At 46.4% G+C, this 17066-nt stretch overlaps 1 protein-coding gene across 3 annotated transcripts; it reads right to left on the reverse strand.

Moving 5' to 3' along the window:
* Positions 1–275: 275 nt before the first annotated feature.
* On the reverse strand, positions 276–17037 carry LOC134408570 (F-box/LRR-repeat protein 8-like). Of its 3 annotated transcripts, none has more exons than XM_063140891.1 (3): positions 16973–17037; positions 6529–6763; positions 276–1458 (listed from the first exon to the last, which is right to left on the reverse strand). In XM_063140891.1, exons 2-3 carry the CDS (start codon positions 6696–6698, stop codon positions 489–491), a joined length of 1140 nt encoding a protein of 379 aa, XP_062996961.1. In that variant the 5' UTR covers positions 6699–6763; positions 16973–17037; the 3' UTR covers positions 276–488. The 3 variants fall into 3 exon arrangements, with proteins under 3 accessions (XP_062996961.1, XP_062996962.1, XP_062996963.1); XM_063140892.1 differs by lacking the exon at positions 16973–17037 and adding an exon at positions 9701–9979; XM_063140893.1 differs by lacking the exon at positions 16973–17037 and adding an exon at positions 9395–9509.
* Between the last annotated feature and the right edge of the window lie 29 nt (positions 17038–17066).

The following is a 17066-nucleotide window of genomic DNA, read 5'->3' on the forward strand; positions in this document are numbered from 1 at the left end:
CTGCTACAGTGGCTGGTGACAAACCTAATGGTGGCCATGGCCCGGACACAGAACACTCCTTTCCCCAAAGGCAAACTGATGAGACTAAAAGAAAAGTTTCTTGTCCAAGAACCTAATTACAAGACAAAGCTCCAAAACCTTCAAACCACACTTTTGAACCCAAATAGTGATGGTGCTGGAGGGCAACGCTTCACTTTGCAGCATACCAGCCTCCCTGTTTTACTCTGTTGTTGTTTTTTTAATGTAATAAAATACAAGTCAGGATGGATAGAGAGTCTGGTGGGCCCCAAGAAGCGTCTGCAGGCATTTTATTAGAAACCACAGGCATAAGGCACAGAAACAGGAACAGAAACACAAAGCGAAGTGGGTTGTCCACACTGCCGGCTCAGTAGGGAGTAAACTGAGTTGGTAGCACAGAAAGTAAGAACGGAATTTCCATCAGAGTTACTGCTGGAGTAAACGGCAGTTTCAGAGGGTTAAATTGCAGATCACTGGATGCTTGTTGCTTGCCAGGGGTGGCGTTCTTTGGTGGTCTTTAGAGTATAACGTTTCAGACCTGCGGCGTTTAACAGGAAGGCCTCTACCACGGCTGAGCTAACCACACAGTAGCAATGAATCTCTTTCAAACGCACACACTTTCGGGCCAAATCTATTAGTGAGGCGTCGAGGTCATCTGATGAGGTGGTGCGTAGGACCAGCACCTCCAAAGTCTTGCTATAGTTGCTGGTGACAAATCTAATCTGGTTCACCATGTACGTAAAGGTATTCAGTTGCAAAGTGGTGATAGGGATATTTGGCTGTAGGATCCGAGGGATCTTCCATGCAGGGATGGTGTGGTCAAACTCTAGTTCAACGTGGAGCTGCGGATATTTCTCGCTCACTGCAGCCCAAAGCTCTTTGGGGATCACAGGGATGTACTTGTCCAGGCGCTCGCAGAAAATGTGCAGGCACTTGAAGCTTCCTCTGTTTGGCTTCACCACCTCCTGAAAGACGTCCTTAGACAGACTGGCATAATAAACCCCCAAGGTAGAGAGTTTCGGGCAAGCTCTCAGCACCTCCACGACCGTCTCAGGTCGGACGTTGCAAACCAGGGTGCCGTTGTTGATGAACAAGGTGTGCAAATTGGGGGAGCTGAAGGCGATCAGACGGACAATCCCGTCGTCCAGCGTGAACGGCATCTTCCTGAAATCGACGCACTGGAGGTCAATGTCGTTCTCGCTCTGGCAGATTTTCTGGACGCTCCTCAGGATGTCTTGGCCAGAATAGAAGAATGGGTTTTTCCCTCGGCATTCAACGCAAAGCCCCTGCAACTTGTGGTTCTGCTTGGCCAGCAGGTCCAAGATCTGGGTGACCTTCTGCCGGATGGCCTCCTCGGACTGATCAAACACAATCTTCAGGTGCTTGATGTGGCCCAGGAACTGGTGCAAAGCCTGCAACGAACCTTCCTCAGCATCGCAACTGAAAGAGCAGGGAGGGGGAGAATGAAAAAATCACCACTGCAGCATAGCTGGAGCGGCAGCAAACAAATCTAAGAACATGGGAAGAGCCATGATGAATCACACCAAGGGAATCTCTAGTCCAGCATTCTGTTCATACACTGGCCCACCAGCTGCCTGTGAGAAACACCGAAGTAGGGCATAAATGCAAAAGCACCACCCCACCCATGTTCCCCAACAACTGGTGTACATAGGCATTTATTTATTTATTCATTTATTATTGCATTTATATCCCACCTTTTTTCCTCCAAAGAACCCAAGGCAGCAAACATAATCCTCCTCTCCTCCAGTCTGTCCTCACAACAACAACCCTATGAGGTAGGTTGGGCTGATAGTCTGTGACTAGCCCAGAGTCACGCAGCGGGTTTCCATGGCCGAGTGGGGACTAGAACCCGGATCTCCAGACTCCCAGTCTGACACTTTAGCCACTACACCACATGCTGCCTCTGATACTGGAGGTAGCACATAGCCATCAGAGTGCCTCATCCGCTATGGATTTGTCCAATCCCCTTTTAAAGACAAACTACTCAGTAGCTATTCTTACATCTTGTGGCAGCTTCAGTTAGGAGGGTACCAGGTAGGGGAAGGCAATACTGGGGAGAAAGACCAATGTTGCTTCCTATTTTTCTGTTATCATATGCTCCCATGAATTGTCTATCTTCTTTATACTGTATGTTGGTGTGACGTTACATGTCTGTCCATTTTGAGTTTAGGTTAATAAATGTGCATTCTTGTTATAGATCTATGGTTTGCTATGTCTCTCTGGGGTGAGAACAGTGGATTTGCATGTGTGAGCTGATTGGCTGAGAGAGTGAGAAGGAGGGGTTGCAGTGTGGATATGCTATATAAACTGGGTGCTGTACCTATGTGAGGCAGTCAGGGATTTGTTGAGATTGGGTTTAGATCATATGAACGTAAGAAGAGCCATGCTGGATCAGACCAACATGAGAACATAAGTAGTGCCATAGAATCATAGAATAGCAGAGTTGGAAGGGGCCTACAAGGCCATCGAGTCCAACCTCCTGCTCAATGCAGGAATCCACCCTAAAGCATCCCTGACAGGTGGTTTTCCAGCTGCCTCTTGAAGGCCTCTAGTGTGGGAGAGCCCACCACCTCCCTAGGTAACTGATTCCATTGTCGTACTGCTCTAACAGTTAGGAAGTTTTTCCTGATGTCCAGCTGGAATCTGACTTCCTTTAACTTGAGCCCGTTATTCCGTGTCCTGCACTCTGGCAGGATCGAGAAGGGATCCTGGCCCTCCTCTTTGTGACAACCTTTTAAGCATTTGAAGAGTGCTATCATGTCTCCCCTCAATCTTCTCTTCTCCAGGCTAAACATGCCCAGTTCTTTCAGTCTCTCTTCATAGGGCTTTGTTTCCAGACCCCCTGATCATCCTGGTTGCCCTCCTCTGAACACGCTCCAGCTGCATCCTTCTTGAATTGTGGAGCCCAGAACTGGACGCAATACTCTAGATGAGGCCTAACCAGGGCCGAATAGAGAGGAACCAGTACCTCACGTGATTTGGAAGCTATACTTCTATTAATGCAGCCCAAAATAGCATTGGCCTTTCTTGCAGCCATATCGCACTGTTGGCTCATATTCAGCTTGCAATCTACAACAATTCCAAGATCCTTCTCATTTGTAGTATTGCAGAGCCAAGTATCCCCCATCTTGTAACTGTGCATGTGGTTTCTTTTTCCTAGGTGTAGAACTTGGCATTTATCCCTATTAAATTTCATCCTGTGGGTTTCAGCCCAGCACTCCAGCCTATCAAGATCACTTTGAAGTTTTTTTCTGTCTTCCAGGGTATTAGCTATCCCAGCCAATTTTGTGTCATCTGCAAATTTGATCAGCGTTCCCTGCACCTCCTCGTCCAAATCATTAATAAAAATGTTGAAGAGCACTGGGCCCATGCTGGATCAACCATCTAGTCCAGCATTCTGTTCACACAGTGGCCAACTAGCTGTTGACCAGGAACCCACATGCAGGATACAGGTGAAACAACACCCTACCGCCCATGTTCCCCAGCAACTGGTGTATATAGGCTTACTGCCTCCGATACTGAAGGTAGAGCACATGGCCATCAAAACTAATAGCCATTGCTAGCCTTCTTCTCTGGGAAATTATCCAACCCCCTTTCAAAGCCACCCAAATTGGTGGCCTTCACCACATCTTGTAGATCAGAGTTAGGATTTTAGGGCAGAGAGAGAGAGAGAGAGAGAGAGAGAGAGAAGTCTGTGGTCATTGGGGATTATTTGAGAGAGAAATTTTGGAGTATTATGTATGAAAGAACTAATATTGATAGAGCCATTTAAGGGTTACTTGTTTATTATTCAACAACTTATTATTGTAGTTAATAATAAAGGTTTCTTTGTTAATAAAATCCTACGCCTCCTGCTCGTGGCTGTGTAAGGGGGTGGTAATAACGTTAAAGTGTAAAGTCTGCGTGTCCTCACAGAGAGAGAAATGAGTAAGAGTTGAGCCTGAGCCTTAAATGTCCTGGTGGCAGTGGAACCAAGTGTGGGCAAGGACAGGTGGTCCCGGCTTGGGGTGAGAAAGGCCTTACAGGAGGGGAATTCTCACAGAGGAAAGGCTGGAATGCCACTGTTGGCATAAAGGTGCCGTTACAAACTCTAGCACTAACAAGTTTTGCTTGCTAACAGCAAAAAAGGAAAAATGGTTTTCAAACCTCGTGCCGCTTTTTCCTATGCAAGCTTATTTGCTGGAGCTAAGTCCCACTTACATCAATGACACTTACTCCCAGGTTGCTGTGTGTAAAATGGCAGTTGTAACTCACTATGATTCCCCAATGAGTAGAGCAAGACTACAAGATATGATGAATACGTTATCTCCGGTTGGGCGGGGTGGGGGACGACCTTTTGTCAATTAAAACCTCCTACTAACTTGGAAAGATGTGTTTCTGCTTGCATTTGGTTTTAGTTGCACTTTGCTGTTTGAATGAGATGTAAAATCTCAGCCAGCGCAAAATCTGCCTGTGAAATAAAGAGTGAAAGATCACCCTCTAGTGATCTATTGGTGTCTTCTCCAGCATGGTTCTTAGATTGGAGGCGTGATGCTGCTGACATGTTTTTTAAAAAAGGATTAAGTGAAGCAAAGGACCCTGCGCCACACCTGTCTTAAAGATTGACAAAAGGAATTTAACAAGGGCAACCCTGTGTTGGCATTTTGGTTCAGCCGATGCATAACTGAAAACGGCTCCATCTGCTGCTATCACATCTGTTCTGGATGTCGTATTAGTGACGGCCCATTTCATGCATGCAAGCCGTCACCTGAGATCACAGTCTTCAAGAAAATGAACATGGATGCAAGGGGCAGTCCTCAGTCCTTCTAGGAGAACCTCCCACAACTTAGGGCCCTCCAGACGTGTTGGACTACAACTCCCAGAATTCCCAGCCAGCACATGACTCCAATCTGGAGAACACCTGGCTGGGGAAAGACTTTCTCGGATGGCAGCAACCATTTTTACACGGAACCAGTGGCAATCCTATGTCTCAGCCTTGTCCAACTGGGCACCCTTCAGATATTTTGGATTACAAGTCCCAGCATTCCTGACCATTGGCTATGCTGGCTGTGGCTGATGGGAGTTGAAGTCCAAAATGGCACTGGATTGGGGATGTCTGCTATAAATGAGCAAATAAGGATTGAATTTTGCAAATGGGGTTTCTCGCTGCTTCTACATCCCTCTCCCAGTCCGGCAAAATCAAAGTGTGTCTCAAGTGTGTGATGGGGCAATGGAAGACCCACAACCCAGCATTCCCATGGTGGTCTAGAAGTACCTTAACAATGTTGAGGTATACTGCTTGGCCCCCTCCCTTTCTAGGAAGAGCCACAAATGTCTCCCTTTACTAGTCGTCAGTGGCTGTATTCAGGCATAATGCTAAATGCAGTGGAGGCTGGTGGCTCCGATGTCAGTGGGGCGGTGACTCGGCTCTGGGTTTCATTCAGAATTCCAAAGGAGCTATCCAAGGTGCTTTAAAGTTCTGACTGAAACCCGGAGTGGCTAAATCATTGTGAAACAGTACAAGCATGACCCAATCCTCCCACTGGGCTTGTGTGCCCCTTGCTCCCCTGGCATGCCCATGAAGAGATAGGAAGGTTTTGCTTCCATTTTAGATTAACTATAAGTTTCTGTATTATCTGAATCAGAACAAACTGGTTAATTTTAACTATGGTTCATAAACTGTGGTTTGAAGTTAGAATATTTCCCTAACCATAGCTAAAATTAACCACAGTTTTGGAGTTCGGAGGATGCAGCAGGCTGTGGTTAAACAGAAGCAGAAGGTCCCATTTTAACTATGCTTCATAAACTGTGGTTTGAAATTAGCTTCTTTCTACTAAACATAGGCCGTAGCTGGACCTAAGGTTTATCCCAGGATTGTCCTGGGGTCAAACCTGTTCATCTAAGTGCCACACAGGGCATCCAGCGCTCAGGCAGGGATGATCCTGGGATAAACCTTAGGTCTAGCTACGGCCATAGTTACAATTAACCTCAGTTTGTCTGGGTTTGGAAGATGCCACAAGCTGTGGTTAATCAAAAGCAAAAGCTTCCAAACTCCTCTTCGCAGCTGCACGGGGGCCAGACTTGGCTTGGTAACACCAACTGGGGTTGCAGAGCCTCAGAACCAGGCACCCTCTGGCATCTCAATCCAGCCCTCCAGGGTTCTTCAGAAAGCCACGCCTCTTTTCCATGGCCACACCCTCTTTTCCCCAACCACTCCCCCATCTTTTTATGCAGTCCCCCCTCCCCATTCTAAAAGGCAAAATGCCTCTCCTAAGGCATAGTTACTGGCGAGAATAGCTTTAAGCTAAAATAAGCTGATATTTGGGGGCATTTTTGCCCCTGCCCCTTTTGCCCACTACTGGAATCTGGCCCCTGAAAGCTTCACCAAAATCGAAATCGGATCTTGGGCTGAAAGAGACTCTGCCCGCGCCCCCTGCGGTGTACCTTTCAAGGGCCGGTAACGCCTGCTTGACTCCATAACTGTCCACCACCAACGTTCTCTCTTCTTACCTGATCTCTGTATATCCCCAGACGATGCTAGAAGAAACTGCCGCAGCCCAGTGCTGGCAAACTTGGTAGGCGACGTGCCTGTCTCTCAGAGACAAGTAGTAAAATATGTGGGCCAGAATTTCTTCAGGGATGTAGTTCCAAACGTCTGCGGTTGGCGTTGGCATAGACATGGTCTTGGGGCAGCGTTTCCTCACTGAAAAACAATTGACTACCACCACCAAAAGGAAATGTCAACCTATGAAAGAAAAAGAGAAAAGGTGAGCATCTGAAGTAGGTACACCAAGAAGAGAAACAAGCTCTCAGGATGCAAGGATAGATTTATTAGCAAAAAGCCCGACGCGTTTCGGCCTGTCCCTCGTTTTGAAGCCTTCTTCAAAGAGTAGAGAAAAGTTTCTCACAGCAAAAAGATTGTCTCCTGTATTATGATTCTATTGGCATTGGGCTTTTTCTTAATAAATTCATTGTTGCGTCCTGAGAACTTGTTTCTCTTCGTGGTGTAACAGCCTTCGTGGTGTAACAATGAAATAAGCAGACCAAGCCCAGGATAAATGTCCAGAGATCAAAGGACTCTGCACATGGTCACTCCTGAGATGGGCAACCTTGCCAATTCTCACATGCAAACAGTCACACAACGAAGCGGACTTGTGTAAAGGGGGCCATGCACCGGGGGGGGGGGGGGGAATCACACGTTGTGAAAAATGCTAGCATGGTAAATTGCGAATTTGTTGTGGGTGGGCTCTTTCATAAGACCACTTCATCCTATGGATATCCAGGCAGGGACAGGACCTCTTCAACCTCCAAGATGGTTGTGTGAATTGAGCCTTGGAGGTGGTCAGCAGTGGATATCAAGAAAAAGTCAGGGTGAGGGGAAGCTATATGAATAGCCAGGCATGTTCCATATTTAATGTGCCAGGTTGGCTGACTTTAACGCAGCCTTCCCCAACCAGGTGCCCTCCAGATGTGTTGGACTACAACTCCCAGTATCCCCCAGGCTCCCTTAAAGGAAACCACCAATCAGTTTTTCTTTGTTGTTGTGGGATTCACCTGCCACTGTCCTAAGATGAGGTCAAATGAAATTTTGAAGAACTACTAAATTCCCAGATTCAAAATATAAATGCTCAAACTCTGAAGGAGATGGGATTATACTGTAGCTCAGTGGTGGAGGAGAAGCTTTGCATGTAGAAATCCTACTGACTACAATGAGCCTTACCTCTATGTCAGTGGATCTATATACACTTGGAAAAGGAAAGGCACCTCTCGTGCAAGCACTGAGCCCTTACTGACTCTTGGAGAGACGCCAGCTTTCGCTGACGTTTTCTTGGCAGGCCTTATAGCGGGGTGGTTTGCCGTTGCCTTCCCTGGCCGTTATTACATTTCCCCCAGCTAACTGGGTACTCATTTTACCGACCTCAGGAGGATGGAAGGCTAAGTCGACCCAAGCCGGCTGCCTGAAACCAGCTTCCGCTGGGATCAAACTCAGGCCGTGGGGACAGTTTCAGCTGCAGAAACTGCTGCTTTACCACCCTGCGCCACACGGGGCTCTACCTGGGAGTAAATCCCACTAAGCCCAGTAGGACTTACTTCTGAGTAGACACGCACAGGCTTGTGCTTTAAATGGCAAATCTTATACACACTTACTTGGCAGGGCTTAATTCTGAGAACACACACATAGGATTGCACTGTGAGGTTGCAATGCTATACCCAGTTTCTTAGGAGTAAGCCCTATTAAACTACCTTTGAGTAGACATGTGTAGGACTGCACTGTAAGTCTACTAAGTAGATAACGTTGGATGGTATGCCTTACTTGCTCTTGTCTGTAAAATTAAAACGAAGTTTAGAGTACTTATTTTCCCTCCCTGGTTCTTGATCTGCCCTCTTTCCACTAAACTGCTAAAAAAAAATTAAAAAGCAGGTTATACAGCTAGTCAAACAGAGATTATGCCATTACACAATCCCCACCAACTGCCCGTGTGTTGCAAATATAAAGAACAGATATAAGAATATGAATCAGTTTAGGGGAATCTTCTGAAGTACTACAGCTTTACTCATTCTGCTCCACCCTGATCAAGAAACATTTCCTGCCCTCCAGCGCAATGCAAACAGCAGCTGACATCCCTGTATTTAAGGAAACTTCTCTACTTAAAGGTTACTTCCAGCTCCATACAGTATTCCTTGGAACAGAACTCACAGAAGTCCAGGGCTGACATTTCTGATGGAAGTTTTGATCCTGCTCATCTGACATAAACACAGATGGATCACTTAAAAAAAACACACACACCTTGGAATCTCCTCCACCGTGTCAGCCACACAGACAGGGTGGAGGTTACACAGAGAAAACGCGGAAGCTTTATTGTGGGATATAATTATTTCCCTGCTCCTAATTGACAAAAACGGAAAGCATGCGGGTAAAGTTGGGTTCTCCTTTGGATCGGAGATGGCTGGCATAAAAATATGCAAGCTTTGGAGCCACGCAGCATGGCTTAGTCAAGGCTGAGTAAGCCGCCCAAGCTGAACGGAGCGTGTGCAGTCCAACAGCAGCATCTGAACAACTTCTGTGACACTGCCAGAGACGTGAGAAAGTCACAGATCAATCCCCAGTGCCTTCAGGTAGGGCTAGGGGAACCCCCGGCAAGGCCCTGTCAGACCATGGAGACAGTAGGGAGCTAGACGGGGCAATGTTCTGATTCTGTATAAAACAGTTCCCCTGTGTTCTTGTCACCGGCTGGCTCCGTTTAGCAGAATGGAAAAGTGAGCTAATGCTATAGAAAAAGCAAAGCTCTGTGCCAGCGCTATTTTTAGACACCTTGGCGATAGAAACTCTGCTCCTCTCTAACTAGATGGCCCGTTAGGGCATTTTGTGTCCTACCTCCCAGTATCGGCAGAATCCGTCCTCTTCTGCCCACTTAAGGCACCAGCTCTCGTTTCCTCTACGTCTCAGAGAGATCAGCTCCTCTTCTGGCTGTCACACCACAGTAGACAGGAGGAGGACCTAGTGATGGCCGTTTGCTTCTCAGAAATGACGCTTTCCTGGCACTCGGTGCTGGGGCTTTCGTTTTATTCTATCGCTTTGCCGTTTACAGCAGCTTTACGCAAAAGGAAGTAATAACCGCTCTTTGTTTGCCCTGACCCACTTTTCTTGCCACTCAAGTCATAAAAACATAGATTGTCTCACCCAGCGGGCAGGATGTGTCCTGGGTCACGATCAGCATGCCCGACTGGATTGCGCAAGGAGAGCAAGAGGGCAGAGGTTGGCTCTCTGTTACCCCAGAGGGCAGGAGACCAGATCTGACGGACTGAAGTTTCTGTCAGCAGTGCAACCTGGGCTACGTTGGGGAGACCCCAAAAGATCATGCAAAGAGCAGGAGGTGTTGAGGGCGTCGGGGAAGCACACTCCGTTTTCTCCCTGTGTTCATGATGGCACTACGATTCAAATGAGCTTAAATTCAAAATTGCAAATGCTCAGAGGATCATCATTATATTCATTATCCTAGTCACCATAGAATCATAGAAACGTAGAGTTGGAAGGGGCCTATAAGGCCATCAAGTCCAACCCCCTCTCGCCATCTGTAGTAGTGGTGAGACTCCAGGTTTGAGGGTGCCCTTGGCATAGCGCCCACAGAGCTTCGGCTGTTGGGCGGTAGAGAAATGCAATAAATAACTAATAAATAAATAATACACACCCACCCACACACCCACACCAGTCTTCCCTGGCACACCTCCAGCAAGCTTACGCTGTGTGGTGCCCTTTCCTCGAGGACTTATCCAGTGGCAATGCTTCTCCAATTAAACCCAGGCAGGTGCCATTTTAAATTTCCCACAATGCCTCAGAGCACTGCGAAAAGTTTACTACCGGGTGGAGGTCACTGCAGGGCAGGCATCAGTGCCAGAGGCCATCAGTCATTGCTTTTATTGCTTTTAAGTTATGCATTATTACTTTTATGCCTTTTTCTCTTCTCTGTTTTCTCCCTGTGTTCATGATGGTGCTATAGATTATCATCATAATCCTCGTCATTATCCCAGTCATCATCATTTTCTATTGTTTATAAGTTATCCGTGTTTGCATTTATATCCCGCCTTTTTCTCTCTTGCAAGGAAGACTGGGGGAAACCCAAGGTTTTCAGAAGTGCTGGAAAGAAATTGTAGGGGAAGCAAAATAACCTCCTGAGGGCTATTCTGAGGGTCACAGAATGCTAAACGTTAGTTGTGGGCAACGACAGAAAACTGGGGGCAGGGGAGAGGAGGGCAGATATAATGGAGTGTCCTCAGAAAGGGCATGGCTTGCTGGAACTAGGCACAGGAGCAGTCCACACTGCAACATTTTATTGCAGGTTCCACTTGTGATTCAAGAAGGATGTAAGCCTCTGCGGCAGAGTCTTGCTATTTACTGTTTTACTCTGTACAGCACCATGTACATTGATGGTGCTATATAAATAAATAATAATAATAAAGGACCAGGCAATGTGCTGTGTTTTGGAGTTATACAGAACTCCGCCTGAGACTGGACAGCAATCCAAAAGAAAGGTTAAACAGAGAAGAAAGATGTTTAGAGGGCGTGAAAGAGATATTGAGCTCTCCTATCAAAGGATGTTGGTGTACTTTTTTCCTCCCTTAACACTTAAAAAAAACATGAGCAATTTATTCCACCCTCATGATGGCCACTCACGGGAGTTTACGGGTCCTTTAGATAATGTCGTCAACCTCCAGGATGTCTCCCACGCTTCCCCTCCTACTTTATCCCACTTTAAAATAACACAGAGATAATCAGCTAATGCATAAAATCGGTCCTGTGTAAAGTTGGCATTGTGCTATAATTCCGCTACTAGACGGTGGTGCTGTTTCATTGAAGTGAATGAAGCACGCAGAGAGAGGAAGTATTTGATTCAAACCACATGGCCACCCATGTAATGGTGCTAGTCGTAATCCCAGAAAGAAAGCAAAAGCAGAAAGTCCTGGTAAGGCAGCGAGATTTTTTTTTTAAGCTCTCAGAATCATGGTTTGCTTATCAGTGGCACAGCCAGATAGTGGCAGGTCTACCAAATCACCCTGGATGGACAGGTGCAGGCCTCCGCATTTTTCTACTGGTTTTAGTTTGTTAATAACTTAATACATTTTTAGCCATGTATATTTACTGTTTTACAGTGTTCTGATTTTATCTGTACACCACCCTGAGATCCCAATAATATAATGTGGGATACAAATGTTTTAATAAAAAAAAAAAATTAAAATGTGTGAACAGCAGGGATCGAACTGAATTCACAAGAATATCCATCCCCCAAAGTAAGCACTGTGGCTGAAGATCCCTGTTAATTTCTGAGCATCATACGCTTGATGAAGTATCATTGCTCAGGAGCAGAGCAAGTGCTCTCCATGTTGAAAGTCAATGCCTCCCATCTCCAGGTCGGTCTGGAAAAGATTCCTCTCTAAAACCCTGGAGAGCCACTGCCAAACAGCATAGAGTTGCAGGTAACACTGAGCTAGATGGACCACTGGTGTGCCTCAATCTAAGGCAGCTTCCTATGTTTGTCTGCCTAGAGTGGTAAACATCCAGTCCAACTTTAGCAATTCTCATTAAACAGGGCTTGCACAAAAGAATGCCGCGCTGGATTGTGTCCAATAGACTTAACTTTATGGGTAAAATCATACGTAAGTCCTACTTAGAGGAGAACCATTGAAATGAATACAAGTTAGTCATGACTAGCTTAAGTCCCATTCATTTCAATAGGTCTACTCTAAGTAGGATTCCTGTTGGATTTGACCCAATGTCTGAAATCAGAGTGCTATCAAGTCTAGGTTCCTGAACCCATGAGTGGTGACAATTACAGATCCACCGGATGGAAAAGTGAATTCGCTCCCCATCTTCAAAACATCAGGGGTGTTAGATGTCTATACTTTTAAAAGAAATAAGAAAAAAAGAAGTAGATAGGATACTTTGCATATGAAAAAAAAATAGATCTGCCTTCCGTTGGATTAAATATGCCCCAGCCTGAACAAAACTGTCCCGAATCACAAAGATGAGTCAGAAATGTTCAGGACACATTTACATTGTTTTCCCCATTCACCCACCACATCCCCAGTGAGTTTATTACACTACTGGTGAGATATGAGCAGCTTGACTTCCCCTCCACTCCCCCAGTAAGTTAATGTTTAGCTCGTTAACACTATCAGTTAAAATTATTGCATTTGGCAACTCCAACCACGTCACAACAAGTTATCAGTGCTTCAGCAGGTTTTGTTCCCAACAGAAAGGTAGAATCTTAGAGTACAAGTAAGAATTGGAGAGGGGCGGGGTGCGTTATGTTGCCCCTTCCATGAAGGCTGGAAAATTCACGGTTACTCTTAAACACTACATTTTCTTATTTTACGTATTTATTTTTGAAATAGATGTTCTCTGGTCAGGTTACCAAAAAACCGAAATAATAAAATACAATATAAAGCCATAAAAACCAAAAGAATAAAAATACATAAACAAACAAACAGCACATGAATACATATGACAGCCATTGACCCTAAAAAACATCTAAAGTCCTCTTCCAGGTGCCTACTCCGAGGGAAGCTCAGAGGACAGCAACAAGGGAGAGGGCCTTTTCAGTGGTGGCCCCCCAATTGTCGAAGAATCTTCCCGATGAGGCTCACCTGGTGCCAACATTGTTATCATTTCGGCGCCAGGTCTAGACTTTTCTCTTCTCCCAGGCATTTTTAGCTGACCCAGAATAGATGGATATTGTATGTAATCTGTTTTTATGCTTTTTAAGGTTTTTAATTTTGTGTATTTGTTTTTAATATTTCATGTTTTAATCTTTGTAAACCACCCAGAGAGCTTCAGCTGTGGGGTGGTATATAAATGTAAATAATAATAATAATAATAATAACAACTAAATTCTAAACTTCCTGGGAGAAAGGAAAGGCATTTGCCTGGCACCAAGAATATGACAATTTGGCGCCAGGTGAGCTCCTTCAGGAGGCATTCCATTAACAGGGTGCCACAACTGAGAAGACCCTCTCTCTTGTAGTTACCTGCCTAACTTCCTTCAGCACCCAGAAGAGGGCCTCTGAGGGTGATCTAAGATGAAGAGCTCCCAACGTGAACATCTGGCAGGAGATGTTCCTTGAGTTACTCTGCTCCCAAGCTTTAATGGTCAACACCAACACTTTGAATGAATGCCAGTGCAGCTGGTATCACATGATCATATCGACCAGTCCCAGCCAAGCAACTCTGTTTTGTACTGCCTGAAGTTTCTGAGCAGTCTTCAAAGGTAGCCCCACGTACAATGCATTGCAGTAGTCCATCTGGGAAGTAGCAGAGTATGGACGTTACCGGATTATCTCTGTCCAGATAGTGTTGCAGCTGATAAAAGGCGATTCTGTTCACATAACACAAAACAGCCTTTTTACAATGGGAAGTAGCAGCTGCTGGAGTTTCCTATCGGGACAGGGGCTTTTAATTTATTTATTAAATTTATATACCGCCCCGTAGCCGAAGCTCTCTGGGCGGTTTACAGAAGTTAAATATAGCACATAGCCAGGGGCAGAGTTAACTAGGAACATAGAGTAGACCCAATGAAAGTTAAACTAACACTGGATACAACCCCTGAATTCCCCCCAAATATTTTTAGTTGTTGCTATTGCTAGACAGAAATCCCTGCTGATCTACAATAGTTCCCATAGAGCCAGTGTGGTGTAGTGGCCAGAGTCTTGGGCTGGGAGTTGGGAGATCCGGGTTCTAGTCCCCACTCAGCCAGGGAAGCTCACTGGGTGACTTTGGGCCAGTCACAGACTCTCAGCTCAACCTATCTCACAGGGTTGTTGTGAGGATAAAACAGAGAGGAGGAGGATTATTTACACCGTCTTGAGTTCCTTGGAGGAAATATGGCAGGACATAAATGTAATAAATTTAAAATAAATATATTGTACCTTTGGCTCATCCTTAAGACAGACAGACAAACAGATTTATAGATAGATGACTGATGGGAGTTTAACAAAATTATCAGACCGGGTTAAACATAACAGTGCTTTCACGGGGAAAATTTCATCGTAGATTTGCTCCATGTTCCTCACTGGGATGGGGCAAGGGTGCCATTTGGATTTTCTGACAAAAGTACCAAAATGTCTTGGGCCAACTCTGCATACAAAACAATCTGACTGAACCCTTGATGGGCCCTAATGAACGCATCATTTTACTGTGTGCCCCAAGGAAAACTTTCCAAGGGGTCGCCATGTTTGTCTGTGGCAGAAAAAAAGAAAAAGATAGAGCATGTCCTGTAAGATGCTACAAGATTCATCTGCTGTCTGCCAGGAAGCAGCAGGTGACGCCAGGGACAGAAGATGCCCTACCTTAGACCGCAGAAGATGCCCGACCTCAGACTTACAATGGAACAGAAGATATCCTACCTTGGACCGCAGAAGATGCCCGACCTCAGACCGCAGAAGATGCCCGACCTCGGACTTACAATGGGACAGAAGACGCCCGACCTCAGACCGCAGAAGATACCCGACCTCGGACTTACAACGGAACAGAAGATGCCCTACCTTGGACCGCAGAAGATGCCCGACCTCGGACTTACAACGGGACACAAGATGCCCTACCTTGGACCGCAGAAGATGCCCGACCTCGGACTTACAACGGGACAGAAGATGCCCTACCTTGGACCGCAGAAGATGCCCGACCTCGGACTTACAACAGGACAGAAGATGCCCTACCTTGGACCGCAGAAGATGCCCGACCTTGGACTTACAACGGGACAGAAGATGCCCTACCTTGGACCGCAGAAGATGCCCGACCTTGGACTTACAACGGGACAGAAGATGCCCTACCTAGGACCGCAGAAGATGCCCGACCTCGGACTTACAACGGGACAGAAGATGACCGACAGACCACAGAAGATGCCTGACCTCGGACTTACAACGGGACAGAAGATGCCCTACCTTGGACCGCAGAAGATGCCCGACCTTGGACTTACAACGGGACAGAAGATGCCTGACCGCAGAAGATGCCTGACCTCAGATTACACCCCCCATCAGCCCCACTGGGCAACTTTGGCTGGGGATGGTGGGAATTGTAGTCCAATACGGATGGAGGGCTTCACATTGGGGAAGGCTGAAGCAGTGTTTCAGGTGCCACTGCTGCCAGGCTCTTTGTTCTCTTTATTAGTCTGACTCGGGGCAACGATTGAACACATAGAGTCATAGCTCAGCGGCAGAGCACCTGCTCTGCATGCAGGAGGTCCCAGGTTCAATCCCCAGCAACTCCCGATAGGACTAGGAAAAAAACTCCTGCCTGAAACTTTGGACAGCTATTGGGACCAGTCAGCATGAATGATCCTGGGCTAGATTCTGACCCAGTGGGCTGGTTCGCCAATCAAGCAGCCTACGCAGGTCGCCAGTCGTGTCATCCGAACCTGGCGAAGACAGGTTGTTGTCATGGTTGAAAAAACCCACACACAACCCTAAATCAGCCCATGGATTCTGGGTGTTTTGTTGACCAAACCATCAACCCATTCTCGCTAGGTTTGAATGACATGAGAAACCATGGTTGCGGCTTGAATATTCAAAAGTCGCCCCGCGTGCACCCGCATGAACCACAACCTACCGTGGCTTATGCTAGCCATGGTGGACTGCTCTAACTGTGCGAACTGGGTCAATATAACACAGCTTCCTAGGTTCCTAAGTGTGGCTCCTTTCCAACCACCTGCTCAGCTGAGATCCCTGGGTTGTGGGTGGCTTAACCACAGCAACAAGCCACGCTCCATGGGCACAGCAAGATACTCCTTTAACAGTAATGACGCAAATCCTTCCCTGGCACACAACCAGCACCATGGCTTATTCGCCCCTTCTATGATCATATGAAGCGGGCCAATGTATGTCTGTGTGTGGCACTAGAGGGGGAATTCAGAGGTCTCTTCCTTTATTCTCTCAGTATTTTAACACTTAATTTTAACTTAAATTTAAATGTTACTGTTCTAACTCTGTATTTTAACCTTATATCTATTTTGCTGCGTGGTTTTATCCTGGTTGTGCTTTTTATATTGTACTTTGTATTTTGTGTTTTTAACCTGTTGGTTGTTTTATGATGGTTTTAATTTTTGTGAGCCGCCCAGAGAGCTTCGGCTATTGGGCGGTATAAAAATGTAATAAAATAAAATAAATAAATAAAATAAAAACAAATTCTTCTCCGCCCCTGCTCTTAGTGCAACTCCCATCTGATGGATTTGCCCATCTTCTCCCACCAGAGCGCCAGCGGCTCAAACAAAGCTACGATCTCTAGTCCCAGCTGGGTTGGGAGTCATCGGTGGTACGTATCGGGCACTCTGCTCACGCTCAGGAGGACCTCTCTCTTCCTTGTCCCCCCACCCCTCCCCAAAGCAATGTTCGAATTATTCCGGCCGCTGAAGGCAACCCAAGCTGTCCCCTCCTGCCCTTTCCGTTGCGCGATTTCTATCCCACTTACCTGAGATCCGATGACCCCACTCGCCCGCGCGCACTTTCGGCCCCTTTCTAGCCTGGTGTTTTGGGGCCTCCTTGGAACGGGGCGGGATCATTTT

This window comes from Elgaria multicarinata, chromosome 14, assembly GCF_023053635.1.
Source record: "Elgaria multicarinata webbii isolate HBS135686 ecotype San Diego chromosome 14, rElgMul1.1.pri, whole genome shotgun sequence".
NCBI classification, from domain to species: domain Eukaryota; kingdom Metazoa; phylum Chordata; class Lepidosauria; order Squamata; family Anguidae; genus Elgaria; species Elgaria multicarinata.